At 41.9% G+C, this 20080-nt stretch overlaps 1 protein-coding gene and 1 long non-coding RNA gene across 2 annotated transcripts; one reads left to right on the plus strand and one right to left on the minus strand.

The window, feature by feature from the left end:
* Positions 1–206: 206 nt before the first annotated feature.
* LOC133537850 (uncharacterized) lies at positions 207–10933 on the minus strand. Its single transcript, XM_061878923.1, has 8 exons — positions 10300–10933; positions 7424–7702; positions 3522–3755; positions 3257–3427; positions 3005–3136; positions 2763–2929; positions 2430–2696; positions 207–1910 (listed from the first exon to the last, which is right to left on the minus strand). The coding sequence occupies exons 1-8, from the start codon at positions 10535–10537 to the stop codon at positions 1734–1736; spliced, it is 1665 nt and encodes a 554-aa protein (XP_061734907.1). The 5' UTR covers positions 10538–10933; the 3' UTR covers positions 207–1733.
* On the plus strand, positions 6173–10911 carry LOC133537851 (uncharacterized). The gene is made up of 2 exons (XR_009802856.1): positions 6173–6885; positions 7473–10911. It is a non-coding gene; the product is annotated as an uncharacterized LOC133537851 (long non-coding RNA).
* Positions 10934–20080: the final 9147 nt, after the last annotated feature.

Raw genomic sequence — 20080 nt, forward strand, 5'->3', positions numbered from 1 at the left:
GTGAGGAATAAAAGCCCGACAAATAACTAAAACCCTTTGAGACACCAGGGTCACACAAAGTATGTTGTGTTTTATACCCGCTCGCACATCAAGCTGCACAGTTCAGTCCCTTTGACTGTTCACGTCCAATTACTCGTATGTTGGCTGCAAATTCAACAAAATCTTGGCCGTGTTGATTAAAAAAATCAGACAGTTCTGAACGTTTCTAAAAGCTCTTTATTGAGTACATTCCGTGATATATTGTACTGCATGCTCCTAGAAACACTTGGGTTTAGTTGTGGTTTCATCATATGTACACAGACTGTGAATAAACGCACACAACAACATTTTCAACACGATGGTTTCTGTAAACGCTCCAATTAACATCTATTCAGTTAATCGCGGTCGCTATATACCTGCTGGGGTCTCATGGTTTCATACACAATGGTATTTACGGTTGTGGTTGTGGGCAACCTCAAGATTGACCTTTTATTACCTGCAACTGCATTTGAAGTATGACGACTGGTCTGCTCGGCATGCGCTTTAAGATGTGTTGTTGGAAAAAGTCATCCGCCTTACACTTCTTGAGCTTTTCAGTGCTAATGCTTCTTACTGAGCAGTTAGCACATTTCTACTATTACAACATTGGTTGTTTTGCTGCTGTGTTGTACAATATACTTGTTCATAGGTCCGTGCAGATTCTCAGTCACCAAGGTCAGGGTAACGAGCAAAGGTTGAGTGGAGGCAATTGGACTCTTCTTGTTTCGTTGGTTCATCCGACAGGCTTCTTCAGTTCTAAAGTTCTAGCCCCTAATACATGTGTCTGGTGGATGCGTTCTCCTGGGGGTGGTCACAATAGGGGCGTTGTTGCCTTAGCCCGGTCAAAACAAATGACAAGGATGGCATGTACAAAACAAAAGCAATCAAAGGTAGACTTTAAGTTTTTAACAATGAGCTCATACCAGAGTGTGTTCATGTTTCAAGTGATTCAGCATGCACACACACACACACACATACACTCAGGAGATGTGGCCTTATTAAAAAGCCATGGCCAGCCGGTGTAGCAGTGAGGGCAGTCTCAGTGCTTCATATCTTAATCATGATCATTGAAGTCCAATCTCAGCTTCTTCTTCTTCCATGACTTTGGCGTCCCTGCAACTGCCTCCTCTATTTAGGACGCTTAAAGACACTTCCATCACCTTTTATAGTATAATTCTGCTGGTATGCCGAATATGCAAAACCAGATCTTTTTTTGTTGTCTCGCTGTGGATCGTTGAGAAAAAAGATAGACCAAAACAAGCCCTTAATAGTGGATTGTTTTAGATTTCAGTGCTCAAACAACCTTGTCTTTTTTTGTACAATGTTAAACATATGGGCACCGAAACAAAAGAACAAAACAAACGTGCAGGAAAAACGAGCTCATGGACAAAAATAAGAGCGGTTGTGAACTGTTGAAGAAACACACTTACCAGAGTGGCTGTACTCTCACTGCACCACCACACACGCATACACATAGCTACACAAATGACATTCAGGTTCAAGACACCCCCCTGGGATAAGCTGTCATCACCATGGTTGCAGTACAAGTTCAGTGTTAGGGCAAAAAAGATGCGCACACACCAAACACACACATTGCATCTACTGTCCATCTACACATGCATGTGATGAACGCTAACAAGTATTTAATGTGCCTTGGGAGTCGTTTTCCACTCTCTCTCTGGTCAGTCTTTTACGGGCTCTCTTCCTGTTTTTTTTTAGTTGATCCTGCGGTACTTCTTGTGCCAGAGTGCAGTTGGCAGATTCTGGCATCCCTGGTATTCTCGCCGCATCTCGCTGGCCGTTAGCGGCGGTGTGGCGTTGCAGGGTGCACCAGCCAGGGTGACGTTGAGAAGGCCGGCCCAAGGATCCAACAATTGGGACGCACCAGTGCTCTGCAAATCAGGTTGTTGTTCAGAATGGAATCCCCGTCAAAATTAAGTTTGAATGATGAGAGAAGCTAATGTTGAATATTTATTGCTGTCCCATGAGAACCAAATATCTCTGTGTGACGCGTGTTAACATAATCAGCCATGTTTTCTTGCTAAACAAATGTAACTAGTGTAACTGAACAACCAGGGAAATCATGTTTACTCACGCTAACTAGTAACTTCGCTTGCCTCCAAAACTGTCCTTTAAAAAATGTGCACCTGTTTCAAACCACAACTCCAGTAATTTAAGCTAAGACCCTTGCTGATACACATGGTTGTCAGTGGACAGTAAAGATATGACTCCCAGTGGGTGTGTGAAGTACCAGGAATAAGTTGCTGATAAATACTTTTCTGCTATGATATTTTTGTATGAAAAGGTCATTATGATCAAATCTGAAAGTGTGGGACGAAAAAAGTCAAACCATTAATTCTCTCGACCAAATTTGAGCACTCATTACTCAGACAATCAGGGTGATTAAATACCTTCTCCAGGTGGTCTAAAAGGCAGGTTGCCGGACCTATGTGGGCCCAGCTGCTGTCTTCCCAGCCTGGACTCATCGCCTGGTAGCTCTGATTTGGCCCTTTCTGGCTCTGAATCAGAACTACGTTAAAATGTTTCTGGGATCCTTTCAGCCTTTTGGACAGAACACCGCTGTAGCTCTGATCCATGAACAACAAAACCCGGGTTGCCCGGCAACCAGCCAGATCAGCCAACAGCTCATTGACCGAGTAGCGCTCCTTTAGATCCGCCTGGAAGGAGAAGCTGATGAAAATACCTCAACCGGACCATCTACAGTATCTGCCTGTCTCTCTTACGATGCCGTTAAGGTTGCCGTCCCACAGTAGCATGGTGCCGTCACTGCGTGTGGGCGAGTTCAGGTAGAGCACCAGGGTGTCGGCACAGTGCTGTTTCCTGCAGACGTACGAGACGTGGTTACGGATCACCGCTTTCTCCGTGGCCGAATAGGCACCCTCCAGCTCATCTGTGTTGAGAGCATATAGATAAATAAGTTACCTATGCTAACATTTATAGAAACCAATTGAGATGGGAGTCTTACCTGGAATGTGACCACTGCTGGCAAAGAAGGTCTTGATGTTGTCTTTGTGGAAACCGTTGATGCGAAGCATTCTGTAAAAGCTGTGAAGATTCTGCACATGTCGCTGAAAAGTAATCTGTTGCCTCCATCCACCTGAAATGTACCAGCACAATGTTGATTAGATATTGTGCTTCCAATGCCAGTAGGTACTTTGTTGGAAGCTAAGGCCTTCAGATTAACTTTATAGGTTTGGGTCACCAAAGAACATCTTACCAGAGATGAGCACCGCATGATCGCAGGTCTGGTAGAGACGACAGGAAAGGTGGGTGGCGAGTGGCTGCTGGTGACAGCGTCTGGTGTTTTTGTTCAGCTCACAGCTGGAGATGGGAAGACTTGGGGAACCCATGGACACCGGCTGAGGACACCTGGCAAATTCTGCATGATCTGTTGATAGAAAGGGTACAAAATATCTTATAAGGAACTATTTTTGTTCCCTACTGTAACCCACAACACCAGAATCAGCAGTGTCTAAACCCACCAACACATCTGAGCCTCTGGGTCTGGTTGCTGTCTCTGACTCCGACTACCAGCGGTAGGAAATGGACCTCACAAAGTCTTCCGCTGAACAAGCTGCTAATGATACTTCCTTGTGGACTTCCGCCCACTATCCAACCGTGCCCGTGGCGGCTGACAAGACTATCGGGCCTGGCTTGACGGCGCTTCAGCTGGTTCTGACAGCGACCTTTCAAAGCGTGAGTTAAACACTCCTCTCCTGAAGACAAAAAAAGAGAGTTTTTGGCCATGACTGTTAAGTAATCTTTGAACAGTTGGCTTTCCTGTTAAGATGTTGCAGGATTTGGTAACTTCATTGGCTCACTCTCAGTTATACCTATCTCCACTGAAGCTCCACATACATAATTTACAGTAATAAGGGCTAAGATTTTTAGGACCAGTTGATTCTTATGCAGAGATAATACCCAACATGAAATGGTTCCACTGCCCTATGGACTCATACTAGGGGAAAAACTGATTGGAGACGTTACAATTCAACACACAAATAGTACTTGGACATACCCAGAAATTCCTTTTTTGGTATACCTCCAACTTGGGTCTAATGGTAAATGGATTATATTTGTATAGCGCTTTTCGACCTTTTTTTAAGGAACTCAAAGCGCTTTGACACTATTTCCACATTCACCAATTCACACACACATTCACACACTGATGGCGAGAGCTGCCATGTAACGCGCTAACCAGGACACATCAGGAGCAAGGGTGAAGTGTCTTGCTCAAGGACACAACTGACGTGACTAGTATGGTAGAAGGTGGGGATTGAACCAGGAACCCTCAGATTGCTGGCCCAGCCACTCTATTCCAACTGCGCCACGCCGTCCCCCAATGGGTCCCTTCTATCTATGTTTCCCTTGGATCTTTCTCCATGGTCATTACAGGTGATATACTGTAGCTGCTCCCAGCATAGATATTAGGTTTGAAAGCTAGACTATAGCTCAGACCAAACAGAACTCAGCCAAATGTCATTGTAAACAACAACAGGTCAAGGCAGCTATTGGAACAGCAACATTGCTTATCATCTCATACAGCAGCTTGGATACAGCAAAACATATTTAAAGTGTGCTCAAGACCAGGAAATGTTTTCACCTGAACTTACAAAAGGTACCTTTTATTTATTTGTATTTCTTCCTAAGGTTAAAGTAGCTTTAAAAACAACCAGGCTTAAAAATAGGACAGCTCAAATCCATCCTCAGAACCCAGCAGGGGGCCCACTGCTGCGTGTGTGTGTGTGTGTGTGCGTGTGTGTGTGTGTGTGCGTGTGTTTATGTGTTCCTGTGTCTGTGTCTGTGTCTGTGTATGTATGAATAATTGACTGCTGTGTTTTCGTGAGACACAGGCCCAAATTCACCTCAACATCTGGTTGCAACCCTTTTCACAGCAGAGGGTCAGCAATTTGCACTTTGCCGCTGTTTCTTTTACCGGATTTGTGGGGATCCTACATCCACTTCCTGTCCCCCTAGACTGTTTCTGCTCCACAGCACTTTGTTCGCTCTCCCTCTTGGCCTTTTATCCACTCTGATGTGTTGTTTTCAACCAGCAAAAGGCAAGGGTTTGGTATGCAGTGAAGCCATCAGCCACTTTTGACTTGCACCAACTTATTGGCACTTACAGATCTCCTCATTAGGTATGCCGGCACAATCTAATGAGTTACAACCACGTTAAAAACACGTTGTTATATTAATACAGGTAGTATAATATTTTCTTTTTTGTTTTTTAACTTTTGTTTATTACATTTTTAACGGATAAAGTCCTCATACATACAATCAAACACATGTCTTTTTTCTACCCCAAACAAGTAACCCACAAAAATTGTATGTAGAATAAGATAAAAATAACAAACTAGAAAAAAAGCATGCCATGGTCAAATAAGTACAGACATACACTCCTGTATGTCCCCAACACGGTGGAGCAATACACAAAAGACGACAAAAGGGCTCATCAATTTTTTACCTTTCAAATACTTTTCAACCGGGGTTAAAACATTTGAGATCAGTCTAATTTACGTATTTTAGGAAACCAACCCATACTTCCTGAAACTTCACAGAACCACCGTTTAATGTCAGCCTAATTTTGTCCAATTTAAGGAGGGTCTTGAAAGGCAGCGGTGTTGCCTTCCAATTTAATACAATGAGTTTTCTAGCTTACAAAGTAGTGAATGCCACAAGACTTTAGCACAAATAGAAGACTTATGAACTCTACTTAAAATCTCTTTCCGGATTCCTCAGATAAAGTCAATCCTAAGTCACCCTCCCAAAGTGACTTCATTGATTGATCTGATTGTAAGGATTCAGGGTGTCAATAAAAGATTTGATTGTAAATACAAATTATTGATCCTTTTAAAGTCGGAAGTGGTGTCAGAAAAAGCATCTAAAAACTGTCAGTCAGTAAGTTTGGAAACCTGGAAAAAGTATTACGAACAAAATTGTGGATCTGTAGATATCTATAGGTATCTAAAAACAGTGTTGAATAGGGAGTGAAAATGTATCACTAAGTTGTTGGAAAGAAGCAAAAGTTTTGTCAAAGTATAACTCTTTAATGTTGTTGATCCCCAGACTCGCCCATCTTAAAGAGGCATTATCCACAAGAGAGGGAGGGAAAGAATGATTACCAGTGATCGGTTCAAGACTAGAAATAGTCTGTAAACCAAAATAGAGCTTAAACTGAACGCAAATTCTCAACAAGGTTTTAACGATTGGATTTTTTGCAAAAGTGGAAGTAGAAAATTGGATGTGAGGGTGAACCAGAGCCCTAAGAGATACTGGTTTTGGGTGAGTTATAACCATCCATAACGGAGGGAGATCAAATGCTTCATATTTCAGCCAATATTTAAGAATCCTAATGTTGGTGACCCTAATACAATCTAAAATTTGGTAGTGTTAATTTGGGTCTCTGTAAAGACTGTTTACATAATCTGCGAGTCTTTTTGTTCTAAATGAAGTCTAAAATCTGACTAACTGAGGGAGAAAATGTGGTGTACACTGGAACAAACAGGAGTAATCTCAGAAGTATAAAGTTCATTTTAACAGAGTTGAAGCTAACACAATCGTTACAAAAAACAAATGTTGTGATATGGCTGGCATCAGATGCAGATGCACCAACTGCTGAGTGTCATAGGACTTTTGTAGACACTCTTCCTACCCAGCAAGGACTCTGTCTTGCATAACACAACAAGCGTTAAAAGGGGGGCTTTCAAAAACGGCCAACCTTCACTGTCTCTTCTGCTTCAGTTAAGGACAGAACTTTGTACTCGCACACACTAAATAAAACACACTAGCAGGCTCGGCGACCTTTCAAGAAAAGAACGCTACTATCACAACTACTAAAACTTGGTAAGTCAAAGACTATTGCCAACTATTTACTAACCAATTGCTGCATCTTTTGTAAACCTACACCACCTAAAAGTTCCTTCTAATGATGATTTTTAATGATGTTGCAACAGTTATGAACAACAAAAGACCCACTTTGGAGTAGCAACGGGTATTGTTTACATTTCAAAGCGTTTTTTTTTTTTTTGCAAACTTTCCAAAGTTACTATATCTTTATAAATTGGCGGGACTATATCCCGCCAATTTTAACAAGAAGGAAACTTAAATGGGTACTCAACTCTCCATGTACTCAATGGTAATTGTAATTGTCATGATTATTGCAAGAAACGCCGCAACAATACAAAGCATGTGCGGAGAAACGTCTTGCTTGTGTTGTCATGTTGATGCTCATATTTCATTTAGCACATAGTGAGCACACATATAGTAGCACACTTCTTTTTTCAGTCTGATTACTACCGTTTACCGTATTGGAACAGAGTTTTGGTACCCAGAGCAAGGAGCGATAGATAGCTCCAAGACCCAGAAAGTCCCATGCACTCACCCAAGTAAATACCATCCAGATGGGAGCATCTCTTCTTGGTCACATTCAGGTCCACGTAGAAGAGGCCCACCGGGTGTCCAAAGTTCTCCCCTGGGCTGGGGTCCAGCACCAGCACTGCATCATGGGCCACAGAGGACTGGTAAGGCGACTGGTACCTGTGGCGACTCTCCCTCCCATTTGCCAGAGGACCCGTGCTCAAAGCAGCCCGAAACTTGGAGCCCGGCAGCACGCTGGAGGGGGACGAGTCCGGGAGGATGGCGAGCACTTTGTCAGGGATTCCTAGAGGATTTTGGAGATTCCAAAAAACAACCCTGCTCAGTTCCAGTATTTGTTGCATGGATGAAGATGTCCACATCTTCCATGGGATGCAACATTCTGTCAAGTCTGTGAACTTTCTGTGAGATGATGTATTGTAGAAAGGAACACATTGAAATCAACAGTAAATAATTAGGAATTTTAAATTGTTGGTTTAAACATTTGAAACATGTTCAGAAGCTTAAATATTGATACATATCTAATACACAGTAACTGTCTCTACTGTCAAATACTGCTAATATCCACTATGTGAACATGGTCATGGTAAAACTGTGTTCGCAAAGTCGAATGCCTGCAAAACCTTGGTGTTAAAACAATGGCATGCCTAAAACACACTCTGCACTCGTGGACTCTGTCTGCGCTTACTAAGACTGAGTATTTGCGCATACTGTGTTTGAGCTCGGACTCTGCGCTCGCGCAGCCACTGTTTACTCTTGCGTGGACTCTGTTTTAGTGGATTTGGACTCTGTTTACGCAAACAGAGTCTACGTTAGCGCAAACAGAGCCTAACGAGTGCAAGAAGTCCTCGCAAGCGCAAACAGAGTCTACAGGTGCCCAAACAGAGTCCGCATGAGTGCAAAGTGAGTCCGTACACGCGCAAACAGAGTCTAGCGAGTGCAAACACAGTCCTTGCAAGCGCAAACAGAGTCCCCAAGCGCTCAAACATAGTTTGCTTGAGTGCAAACAGAGTCCTTGCAAGCGCAGAGTCTGCACGGGCTCAAACAGAGTCTAGCGAGTGCAAACAGTCCTTGCAAGCGCAAACAGCATATCCAAGCGCCCAAACAGAGTCCGCATGAGTGCAAACAGAGTTCTTGCAAGTGCAAACAGGGTCTACAGGCGTCCAAACAGAGTCTGCATGAGTGCAAACACAGTTCTTGCAAGTGCAAACAGAGTCTAGTGAGTGCAAACAGAGTCCGCACGTGCTCAGAGTCTAGCGAATGTAAACATAGTCCTTGCAAGCGCAAACAGTCTATAGGCGCCCAAATAGGGTCTAGGGAGTGCAAACAGAGTCCTTGCAAGCGCAAACGGAGGCCAACGATTGCAAACAGAGTCCGTGTGAGTGCAAACAGTCTATAGGCGCCCAAACAGTCTAGCGAGTGCAAACAGAGTCCATGCAAGCGCAAACAGAGTCCACACGCGCTCAAATAGAGTCTAGCAAGTGCAAACAGAATTCTTGCAAGCGCAAACAGAATCTACAGGTGCCCAAACAGAGTCTGCTGGCGCCCAAACAGAGTCTGCCTGAGTGCAAACAGAGTCCTTGCAAGCGCAGAGTCCACACGCGCTCAATCAGAGTCTAGCGAGTGCAAACAGAGTCCTTGCAAGCGCAAACAGAGTATAGAGGGGCCCAAAAAGAGTCCGCGTGAGTGCAAACAGAGTTCTTGCAAGTGCAAACAGATTCTAGTGAGTCCAAACAGAGTCCGCACGTGCTCAGAGTCTAACTATTGTAAACATAGTCCTTGCAAGCGCAAACAGTCTATAGGCGCCCAAACAGAGTCTAGAGAGTGCAAACAGAGTCCTTGCAAGTGCAAACAGAGGCCAGCGATTGCAAACACAGTCTGTGTGAGTGCAAAGTCTATAGGCGCCCAAACAGTCTAGCGAGTGCAAAGAGAGTCCACACGCGCTCAAATAGAGTCTAGCGAGTGCAAACAGAATTCTTGCAAGCGCAAACAGAGTCTACAGGTGCCTAAACAGAGTCTGCTGGCGCCCAAACAGAGTCTGCCTGAGTGCAAACAGGGTCCTTGCAAGCGCAGAGTCCACACGGGCTCAAGTCCTTGCAAGCGCAAACAGAGTATAGAGGGGCCCAAACAGAGTCCGCATGAGTGCAAACAGAGTTCTTGAGAGTGCAAACAGATTCTAGTGACTGCAAACAGAGTCCGCACGTGCTCAGAGTCTAACTATTGTAAACATAGTCCTTGCAAGCGCAAACAATCTATAGGCGCCCAAACAGAGTCTAGGGAGTGCAAACAGAGTCCTTGCAAGCGCAAACAGAGTCCGCACGTGCTCAAACAGAGTTTAGCGAGTGAAAATAGAGTCCTTGCAAGCGCAAACAGAGTATTCAGGCGCCCAAACAGAGTCTAGCGAGTGCAGAGTCCCAGGCACACAGAGAGCGTTTCATACATGTGGATATTGGTACCGTTTTGAGGATGTAAAAAAAATTGTACAATTAGGAAGGATAGAACATAATTCATACTCCACAAATTAATTCCTAAATTGTTATCGTCCAGTTAAAAACAAAAATCTCACTTTCAGGATTGTTTTGTTTTTTAGGAGAAGATCAATGAAACATTTTATTGGAGTAGTTAATAGTCTAGCGAGTGCAAACCGAATCTTTGCAAGCGCAAACAGAGTCTACAGGTGCCCAAACAGAGTCTGCTGGCGCCCAAACAGAGTCAGCCTGTTTTATTGGAGTAGTTAATAGGACTTCTACTGATGCATCATTAACCTTTGTCAAGCGGTTATGAAAAAGACGACAATGCAGGTCATGTTTTCCCCGTCTGCACAAATATTTAATATTCATAAAAATAGACGGATGCTTCCTAGCTCAACCTTTGACATCTCACCTGCGGCGCGGCGCGGCTCGGAGGCGTAGACGGCCACGGCGGAGGGCGGCAGGTGGGCGAGGCGCCTGCACTCGGCCGGCGAGCGCGAGGACATGCGCAGGCAGAGCTCCAGCTGCTCCCACTGCAGGGACTGAAGGCCCGAGCGGACCCAACGCTCTAGCTGAACTTTGGTCACGCTCCCCGCCGCCGCCGAGTGGAGGAAGATGATGGTGATGGTGATGGTGAGGGGATACTTCATGGTCACAAGTCTTTATTTTCTTCTTCTTGTCGTTTGTGCTGCTCTTTATTCTTCTCTTCCTGCCATCTTCCTTCACTTTCTTTTTTTCTCTTTACTTTTTATGATCGTGCTGCACTTTTATTCATTTTTACATCATTTGTTATTCCTGTATTCATTCAAAGGTTAGTTGCATCTTTTTGCGCCGGAAAAGTCACTTTTTTGTCCTCTGTAGCTGTGAAAAATAAAGCCAGATGTCAAGTTGAGGGAGTTGTTTTTCTCTTCATCCCTCCTTTTTTTTGGACGCTGAAGACAAAATTATCCGCCATATTCGTTCCAGCAGAGAAAAAATGGTTTTAATTCATAAATTTGTCCTCCTGAAAAATAATCCAGGAGGAGGACACGTCTTGTCCTGTGGACCCTCATCTGCCAGAAAGCAGCTCTTAAAGCCGCCTCTTTCTCTCTTTCTTCCTCTCTCTCTCACACACGCGCATGGCGAGAAAGAGGGGAGGAGATAAGAGGAGGAAGGAGGAAGGAAACAAGGAGTGAACGAGGTGAGAAGAAAGGGAAGGACAGACAAGAGGTGATTGGTGGATGGTACCCAGCAGGCGCAAGAAGAGAATTTAAGTCCCTACCTTTAGTCAAAAGTGATTTATGACCCCCCATAAAACAATGATTTATGACCCCTCAAGGTCAAAGGTCAATGATTTATGAGGGGTCAAGTTCAAAGGTTAATGATTTATGAGGGGTCAAGGTTAAAGGTCAAAGTCAAAGGTCAAAGTCAAAGGTCAGGTTCAAATGTCAAGGTCAAGTGGGTGTGGCTTACCCGGAAGAGGGTGGAGTTAAGACCTGCGGTGGGAGTGGTTAAACCAGGAAGAGGGTGGAGTTTTAAACAGAAAGAGGGCAGAGTTAAGACCTGCGGTGGGAGTGGTTAAACCAGGAAGAGGGTGGAGTTAAGACCTGACAGGGAACAGAGGAGGGTTCAGTTTTTTTAAGAAAGCAATGTCATCTGAGCAGCATGTGACCATATATTTGATAGTTTAAATGTTTACGATCGTTTGAAACAACTTCCAGATTTCGATGTATTGATGGCTGGGAATGTTACGTGTGGAGATGTGGACACGCACGCACTTCACACACACACACACACACACACACACACAGACACAGACACGCACAGACACACAGACACACACACACACACACACACACACACACACACACACACACACACACACACACACACACACACACACACACACGCAGAGGAGGGGTACAAAAGGGCAATGTAAGGCTTAGTCATTATTTGGAGCTTTATACGTTAGCGTAAAGACTTTGTTCGATTCGGTCATGATTAGTGAAACGCCTGTTTCGATTTATAAAAATAATAAAACTTACATTGACGCTCCGCAAAAAAGTCGAGTGTTTCTAAATCGTATTCAGTTTTCAGCTAAAAGAAAGAAGAGACGGAAGCCCTTTCTCGATATTTTCATCGTTATCTACCGTGGATTGGGAAGTTTTTGGTGGACACGCACACACACGCACACACACACACACACACACACACACACACACACACACACACACACACACACACTTCACACACACACACACACACACACGCACACACACACACACGCACGCACGCACGCACGCACGCACGCACGCACGCACGCACGCACGCACACACACACACACACACACACACACACACACACACACACACACACACACACACACACACACACACACACACACACACACACACACACACACATTCGTACGCACTGAAACAACTTCCGTACCTCACGAAAACATATTTAAACAGATGGAAAAAACTATCGCAGAACACAGTGTCACGTAGCAACTGGTCTTTACGGTCGTTTGAATCAACAGGTCAGTTTGGGGGACAAAAGGAGGGTTCAGTTTTTACTGACTTCCCATCTGACAGTTTAAATGTTTATGACCGTTTGAATCAACAGGGCACGCACGCACACACACACACACGCACGCACACACACACACACACACACACACATACACACACACACACACACGCACACACACACACACACACACACACACACACACACACACCATTACCTCTGCTTTACCATGTTATTAGACATTGGTTTAACTCCATTTAAGCATTTAAACGTTAAAAGCATTGCACTTGTACGACGATGTAATACCTTTTTTTTTTTAACAGCCGATGACGACGAAGTGAAAGACGATGAACTTTGCTTAAACGGTCTTACAAAGTTGGAAGATGATTTTCGAGGTGTGTTTAAACCTTCAAATTATTTAATATTATGTGTATTCATTATTTAGTTTCATAGAGGATTTGCCGTAAGATCCTAACGCGATCGTTTTAACACAATCGCAGTCTGGTGAGTCAAATGATTCTCATTTTACAAGAAAAAAAACATGCGGTATACGATACATATATACATATATTTACTTACAGATTTTCCGTTTACATCTCTTGCTCACTGGTCTCCCTTAAAGCTGGCGGGTCCGTCAACGGCCGTTCCAGGCAGAGGAGAAGGCTTGATTGCGCCAAAGACTCCAGACATCGAATCCTTGCTCCGAGGGGAAATCATCGAAAACGACGGTGAATGTCCGACAGGCACCCGCTGTAAGTTTTTCTCGTTTTCTGTAAGCTTTTTAAGATTCTCAGGAGCTTTAAAGAGCTCCTCTCATTCCAATGTCTTTCGCTCAAATGAATTTCGCGCCTAAGGGGAATGGGCGGGGACTGATTCCGGAGGTGGGCGGTTGTTTCCGCCAAGCAACCTTCTGGTTGAAATGGAGTGTGGATCAAGATGGATCCCTACTCTATATTCTTTTATTTAACCCAATGTTTTTTAAATACGTGTATAATGCTTTATATCCTATGTGTTGTGAATTCCATCCTACAATATCTTCCAAGGAACCCAAAGAAATGTTACCACACCTCCCGCTTTATTTATTCTATAGATTGCCTGAACTATTTCATAAACTAAATCTTGTCTTGTTTCTGATGCTATGTTTTTTATGCTCATCAATGCACTGTTGGACTGCGAGCACACAACTACTTTCCTTGCTTTGTTTTCCTCTATCCAGTTAACTGCCATATAAATTGCTACCAATTCCCCCGTAAAAACAGATAGTTTATCACTGATTATTTTATTTAATACTATGTTTCCTTGTGGGATAACTGCTACAGCTCTTACCTTTATTTTTTTTTATATAGTTTTTGATGCATCCGTATATATCATATCTCAATCCATTTTTCTATCCGGTAACTATTTAAATTTCTATTCTTTAGTAATTGCATGTTTTCTTTTGGGTTATCAAACATCCACGGTGGTATTGCAGGCATTGGTACTGTAGGACTAACTTTAATATTGTCAATTTTAACTTTATTACATATGTCTCCTATAATCCACCCAAAACTATTCTTTTTTGTTTTCTCTTTTTCTTGGCAGATTGGTAGCACTGGACAAGTCGGATATCCTTGCTTGGATCCTTTTAAAGTTGCCCGATAAACTGCTGAGAGTTGATCTCTCCTCTTGTCCAAAGGTTTTTCGTTCATTTTTACTTGTAATACTGGCACTAGGGTTGATGTAGTAGCTCCACAACATAACCTTAAAGCCTGTGACTGGATCCGGTCTATTTTCCCAAGTCATGTTTTTGAAGCAGATTGGTAAATAATGCATCCGTAATCAATAACAGATGGAATTAAAGTTATAAATATATACATGTATTGTTTTCAACGTTAACCTATCAGCCCCCCAATCATTACCCCTCAAAGACCTCATTATATTTAACACCTTTTTACTTTTTCCCCTATTTTTTTATTTTCTGGAAGGAACACTCCTGAAGGAATAAATAAAGTACTATCTAATCTAATCTAATCAAATCTATTTTGCTGATGTGGGTTGACTAGTTCATATTTTTATCAAACCATATTCCTAAATATTTAAATACTTGTACCTCTTCTATATTTTCACCTTAGAGTTTTTATTTGGAGCTTGTTTTGTACTTTTGTCTTTGTAAAATGTATGACTTTTGTCTTTCCAACAGAGAATCTTAAACCTCAAACCGTTCCCCAGTCTTGAACATTATTTACCACTTTGTTAGTTTTTTGATTATTTCTTTTGACTCTAAATAATATACTAGTCTTTCATTAATCTTTTTTTTTTTTTCCATTACTTTTCCCCAAATTTATAATTTCCTGCCTCTTCCGGGTCTTACCCTGACTTGCATATTGGAATTGTTACCGCTAATTTTCCCCTCTGCCGGTCATTCTCCTTCTTCATATATCCTGTCATATCATTTCAAGACCACTTCTTTGACGATGCTACCTAAGTTTTTGATCATTTGATAACCCGCTAGGTCTTTCCCCGGTGACGTATTTTTAACCTTTTTCAAAATTCGAACCATTTCATTCAAAGAAAATGTCATATCCATAGTGTTGGTAAAGCTATTATCGTTGTCTTCCATCATTTCCCCAATATTTAAACTCATTGTTTTTTCTCTCTTTTGTTTTTCCACATTTCTCAAATTATCATTACTGTGCACTTTAACACATTTTTTTTTGCTAAAGGTTCTGCTGTTTCTTTACCCGTGACTACATCTTCTTTAATAAATGTGGCACATCATCCTCTTTACCCTTCATTCCTATCTTTACGAATCGTTATATATCCTTTTATTATAAAGTTTAATTTTGGCTTCAGCCCTGTTTCTTGAATACAAATTATACGTGGTTTAGTTTTCATATTTTTAATATATCCCTTTAATTCATGTTCGGTTGCTATCAAACTTCTGGCATTCCACCGGACCATTAACAGGGTGTTGGAATGTGGTAACATGACTCCGTCACGTCTACTCTCCGTAGTACAGCTTGCACCCGGTACCAAGATAGTTCTTTCAACAACTTTGATGCTGCTTTGACAATTATTTTGATCTTCTCAGTCTTATTTTTACTTTCATTTTGTATCAAAGCTGAGTTGTGCTCTCTGGTTTATTTTGCAAATGAACCGACAGAACATGATCATGTACAAGACTCGCCTACCCACAATGCACTGCAACCCAACGCTCCTGGTCGGATGTTTTTTTCGGGGTTCATGGAGAGATGCGGTAAAGAGTGGTAGCCAAGACACACGGTCACACACGGTCACACACGGTCACACACGGTCACACTCGGCAATTATTTTGACCTGGGGAGCAGATATAGAGGAAAAAAAATTTGTCTGGGGGGCCGGGATATCTGATTTTCAGGTACAAAAAACTTCACAATGACACAAAATAAACACAACAGTTAAACCTCACACTAAAAACAAGACATTGACTTGTACGTTCAAAAGACAGAATAGAACAAGTCAAGACATGCAATGCCATCTACAAAATGTTATGTAAATGTTAGTCATTACACACGCGGCTATGGTTTTGATGTATTTGTTGCAGACATGTTTACGTCAAGTAAGATCACATGGTTCCATTTGCACCTTTCAACAAATCTGAAAAGGAATATTAAGAAGTAAAACTTATATTTAATCCTACCTCTTCTCCGAGCACACGGTGACCGTACATACGGGTCGAAAAATGTTGACCTAATTCAGCATTTCTCAAAGTGTGGGGAATAGAGACATGACAGGTGGGGCGCGAGGAAAGGGAGGAAATTTTTTATTTTTTATTTTTGATTTTTTTTTTTTTTTTTTTTTTTTTTTTTTTTACTATGCTTTCATTTTCTATACACACTGTAAATCACTTTGTGATTCTGTCTGTGAAATCCGCCGTATAAATAAATGTAAATTACTTATTTTTCCTGTAGGCTTTAAATTTCTCGGCAGGAGCGAAAGTTTGACAGACATAGCAACAGTAACTTTTGCAGGCAGGTCTAAGAGGAACAAACTTTCGCGCGGATGGGTAGCAGGCTAATGTGCGAACCACAATTACACAAAATGGATACATTTGCAACTCGCACCTCAAAGGTCTGCGGAGAAACAAAAATATGACGGGTCTAATCAACCAAAAAGTCAACCTAAAAGAAAATATGGCGAAGGGTATCTTGCTCTTGGATTCACGGCAGCGGAGGTGGGGGCAGAGGAGAGACCCCTGTGTGTTCTTTGTCTAAAACGGCTAGCAGCAAACAGCATCAGGCCCAACAAAGTAAAGAGACAACTCGAGACCACACATGATGTCCAATAAATTGTTTTGTTGGGGCGATGGGGGTAGGTGGGCCTTGAGTCTAAAGTGGTGATGACAGAAAAAAAAAAAAAGTTTGAGAAGCCCTGACCTAATTGTACGGATCTCACTTTAAACGGCAAACCGATCATTTAAATGTTTTCACTTTGAATATGAAACGAGGAGTAAAATGTACAATGTACAATATTATCAATTATTTCACAAGGACATGTTTTAAGGATATTGTACAGTATCATTAAATCTAAAATGAATGTGATCACTTTCAGGATCATTTTATTTTTAGCCAGTAAACAACTGTTATGTACTTTTGAATCGGGTTTTCCCCTTTAAATAACAAAAATTATAGAATTTTACAATATTCATTATTATTAAATATTAAATGTGCCAACTAGTTTTACGGCATACATCATCCCCCCTTTACCCATTTGTTAAAAAGACGAAAGTTGATGCGAACGCCTACGTGCTGTCAGAAAACTAAAAGAAGAAGAATGCCTTTGTGCAATTACTGCTAATAAATCAATCAATAAAATGCATCAGTCAAATAGTACAGGCAACTTCGTTAACATGGAGCCACAGACAATTTCATTCAAAAAGTCCCAATTGCTAACATAAAGATACAACAACAAATAAAGGCAAAGAAGGCCTAGTAGGTAATTACAACAACAGACAAAGTATTAAAAATATCGGTCCAATAACTGCACAGGGATGGGCAGAGCCAAAACATGTGTAGCAAGTAAGCTGGAGACTGTTGACACTGAAATAAGGCTATATGTGGCACAGATACAAGATTTATAAACTCTACTTAAACCCCCACTTAAGAACTTTCAGTTTTGGTTTATATTGGCCGCACCAGTGAACCAAAGCGATGGCGTTTTCCCAAAAGGAAAACCACATTTACCATGAGGACTAGCGCATATAGCGTCCAACTGACACGATAATGCCACAATGATTCTGTATTACTGAACTTTCCACAGTAGGAACCTACATTCGTTTTCTACCACTTATTCCCTTTTGGGGACGTGGGGGTCGCTGGCGCCTATCTCAGCTACAATCGGGTGGAAGGAGGTGTACACCCTGGACAAGTCGCCCCCTCATTGCAGGGTCAACATAGATAGACGGACAACATTCACACCAACCTACATATTTTACTCAAACCTTATATTTGCAGTTTGAAGTCACTGCATTGTTTTTTCCTTGTACAGTTCTTTTGAGTTTGTTGCGTGGTTGGTCAGTGTGGAACTGCAAAGTATCGCGCTGGTGGGTATTTATTGCCACCACACAAATTTCCAGTAGCTAAAATTAGTATTATTATTCTGATTTGAGCATTGAAAGTCACTTACTAGTTTAGCAGGAACAGATCCAAAGCAGCATTGGTCTAAAATCTCTTGTCTTTTGACCTCACGCAAGTTAGTGAAAGTCGTGCCATTGTTGATCCTTGATTGTCCCTCCCTTTTTTTTTTTTTTTGAAAACCCGATTCAAAAGTACATAACAGTTGTTTACTGGCTAAAAATAAAATGATCCTGAAAGTGATCACATTCATTTTAGATTTAATTATACTGTACAATATCCTTAAAACATGTCCTTGTGAAATAATTGATAATATTGTACATTGTACATTTTACTCCTCGTTTCATATTCAAAGTGAAAACATTTAAATGATCGGTTTGCCGTTTAAAGTGAGATCCGTACAATTAGGTCAGGGCTTCTCAAACTTTTTTTTTTTTTGTCATCAGCACTTTAGACTCAAGGCCCACCTACCCCCATCGCCCCAACAAAACAATTTATTGGACATCATGTGTGGTCTCGAGTTGTCTCTTTACTTTGTTGGGCCTGATGCTGTCTGCTGCTAGCCGTTTTAGACAAAGAACACACAGGGGTCTCTCCTCTGCCCCCACCTCCGCTGCCGTGAATCCAAGAGCAAGATACCCTTCGCCATATTTTCTTTTAGGTTGACTTTTTGGTTGATTAGACCCGTCATATTTTTGTTTCTCCGCAGACCTTTGAGGTGCGAGTTGCAAATGTATCCATTTTGTATAATTGTGGTCCGCACATTAGCCTGCTACCCATCCGCGCGAAAGTTTGTTCCTCTTAGCCCTGCCTGCAAAAGTTACTGTTGCTATGTCTGTCAAACTTTCGCTCCTGCCGAGAAATTTAAAGCCTACAGGAAAAATAAGTAATTTACATTTATTTATACGGCGGATTTCACAGACAGAATCACAAAGTGATTTACAGTGTGTATAGAAAATGAAAGCATAGTAAAAAAAAATCAAAAATAAAAAAATGTCCTCCCTTTCCTCGCGCCCCACCTGTCATGTCTCTATTCCCCACACTTTGAGAAATGCTGAATTAGGTCAACATTTTTCGACCCGTATGTACAGTCACCGTGTGCTCGGAGAAGAGGTAGGATTAAATATAAGTTTTACTTCTTAATATTCCTTTTCAGATTTGTTGAAAGGTGCAAATGGAACCATGTGATGTTACTTGACGTAAACATGTCTGTAACAAATACATCAAAACCATAGCCGCGTGTGTAATGACTAACATTTACATAACATTTTGTAGATGGCATTGCATGTCTTGACTTGTTCTATTCTGTCTTTTGAACGTACAAGTCAATGTCTTGATTTTAGTGTGAGGTTTAACTGTTGTGTTTATTTTGTGTCATTGTGAAGTTTTTTGTACCTGAAAATCAGATATCCCGGCCCCCCAGACACATTTTTTCCTCTATATCTGCTCCCCAGGTCAAAATAATTGCCGAGTGTGACCGTGTGTGACCGTGTGTGACCGTGTGTGACCGTGTGTGACCGTGTGTGACCGTGTGTCTTGGCTACCACTCTTTACCGCATCTCTCCATGAACCCCGAAAAAAACATCCGACCAGGAGCGTTGGGCTGCAGTGCATTGTGGGTAGGCGAGTCTTGTACATGATCATGTTCTGTCGGTTCATTTGCAAAATAAACCAGAGAGCACAACTCAGCTTTGATACAAAATGAAAGTAAAAATAAGACTGAGAAGATCAAAATAATTGTCAAAGCAGCATCAAAGTTGTTGAAAGAACTATCTTGGTACCGGGTGCAAGCTGTACTACGGAGAGTAGACGTGACGGAGTCATGTTACCACATTCCAACACCCTGTTAATGGTCCGGTGGAATGCCAGAAGTTTGATAGCAACCGAACATGAATTAAAGGGATATATTAAAAATATGAAAACTAAACCACGTATAATTTGTATTCAAGAAACAGGGTTGAAGCCAAAATTAAACTTTATAATAAAAGGATATATAACGATTCGTAAAGATAGGAATGAAGGGTAAAGAGGATGATGTGCCACATTTATTAAAGAAGATGTAGTCACGGGTAAAGAAACAGCAGAACCTT

The sequence above is a fragment of the Nerophis ophidion genome, linkage group LG19 (assembly GCF_033978795.1).
Source record: "Nerophis ophidion isolate RoL-2023_Sa linkage group LG19, RoL_Noph_v1.0, whole genome shotgun sequence".
Taxonomy (NCBI): Eukaryota; Metazoa; Chordata; class Actinopteri; order Syngnathiformes; family Syngnathidae; genus Nerophis; species Nerophis ophidion.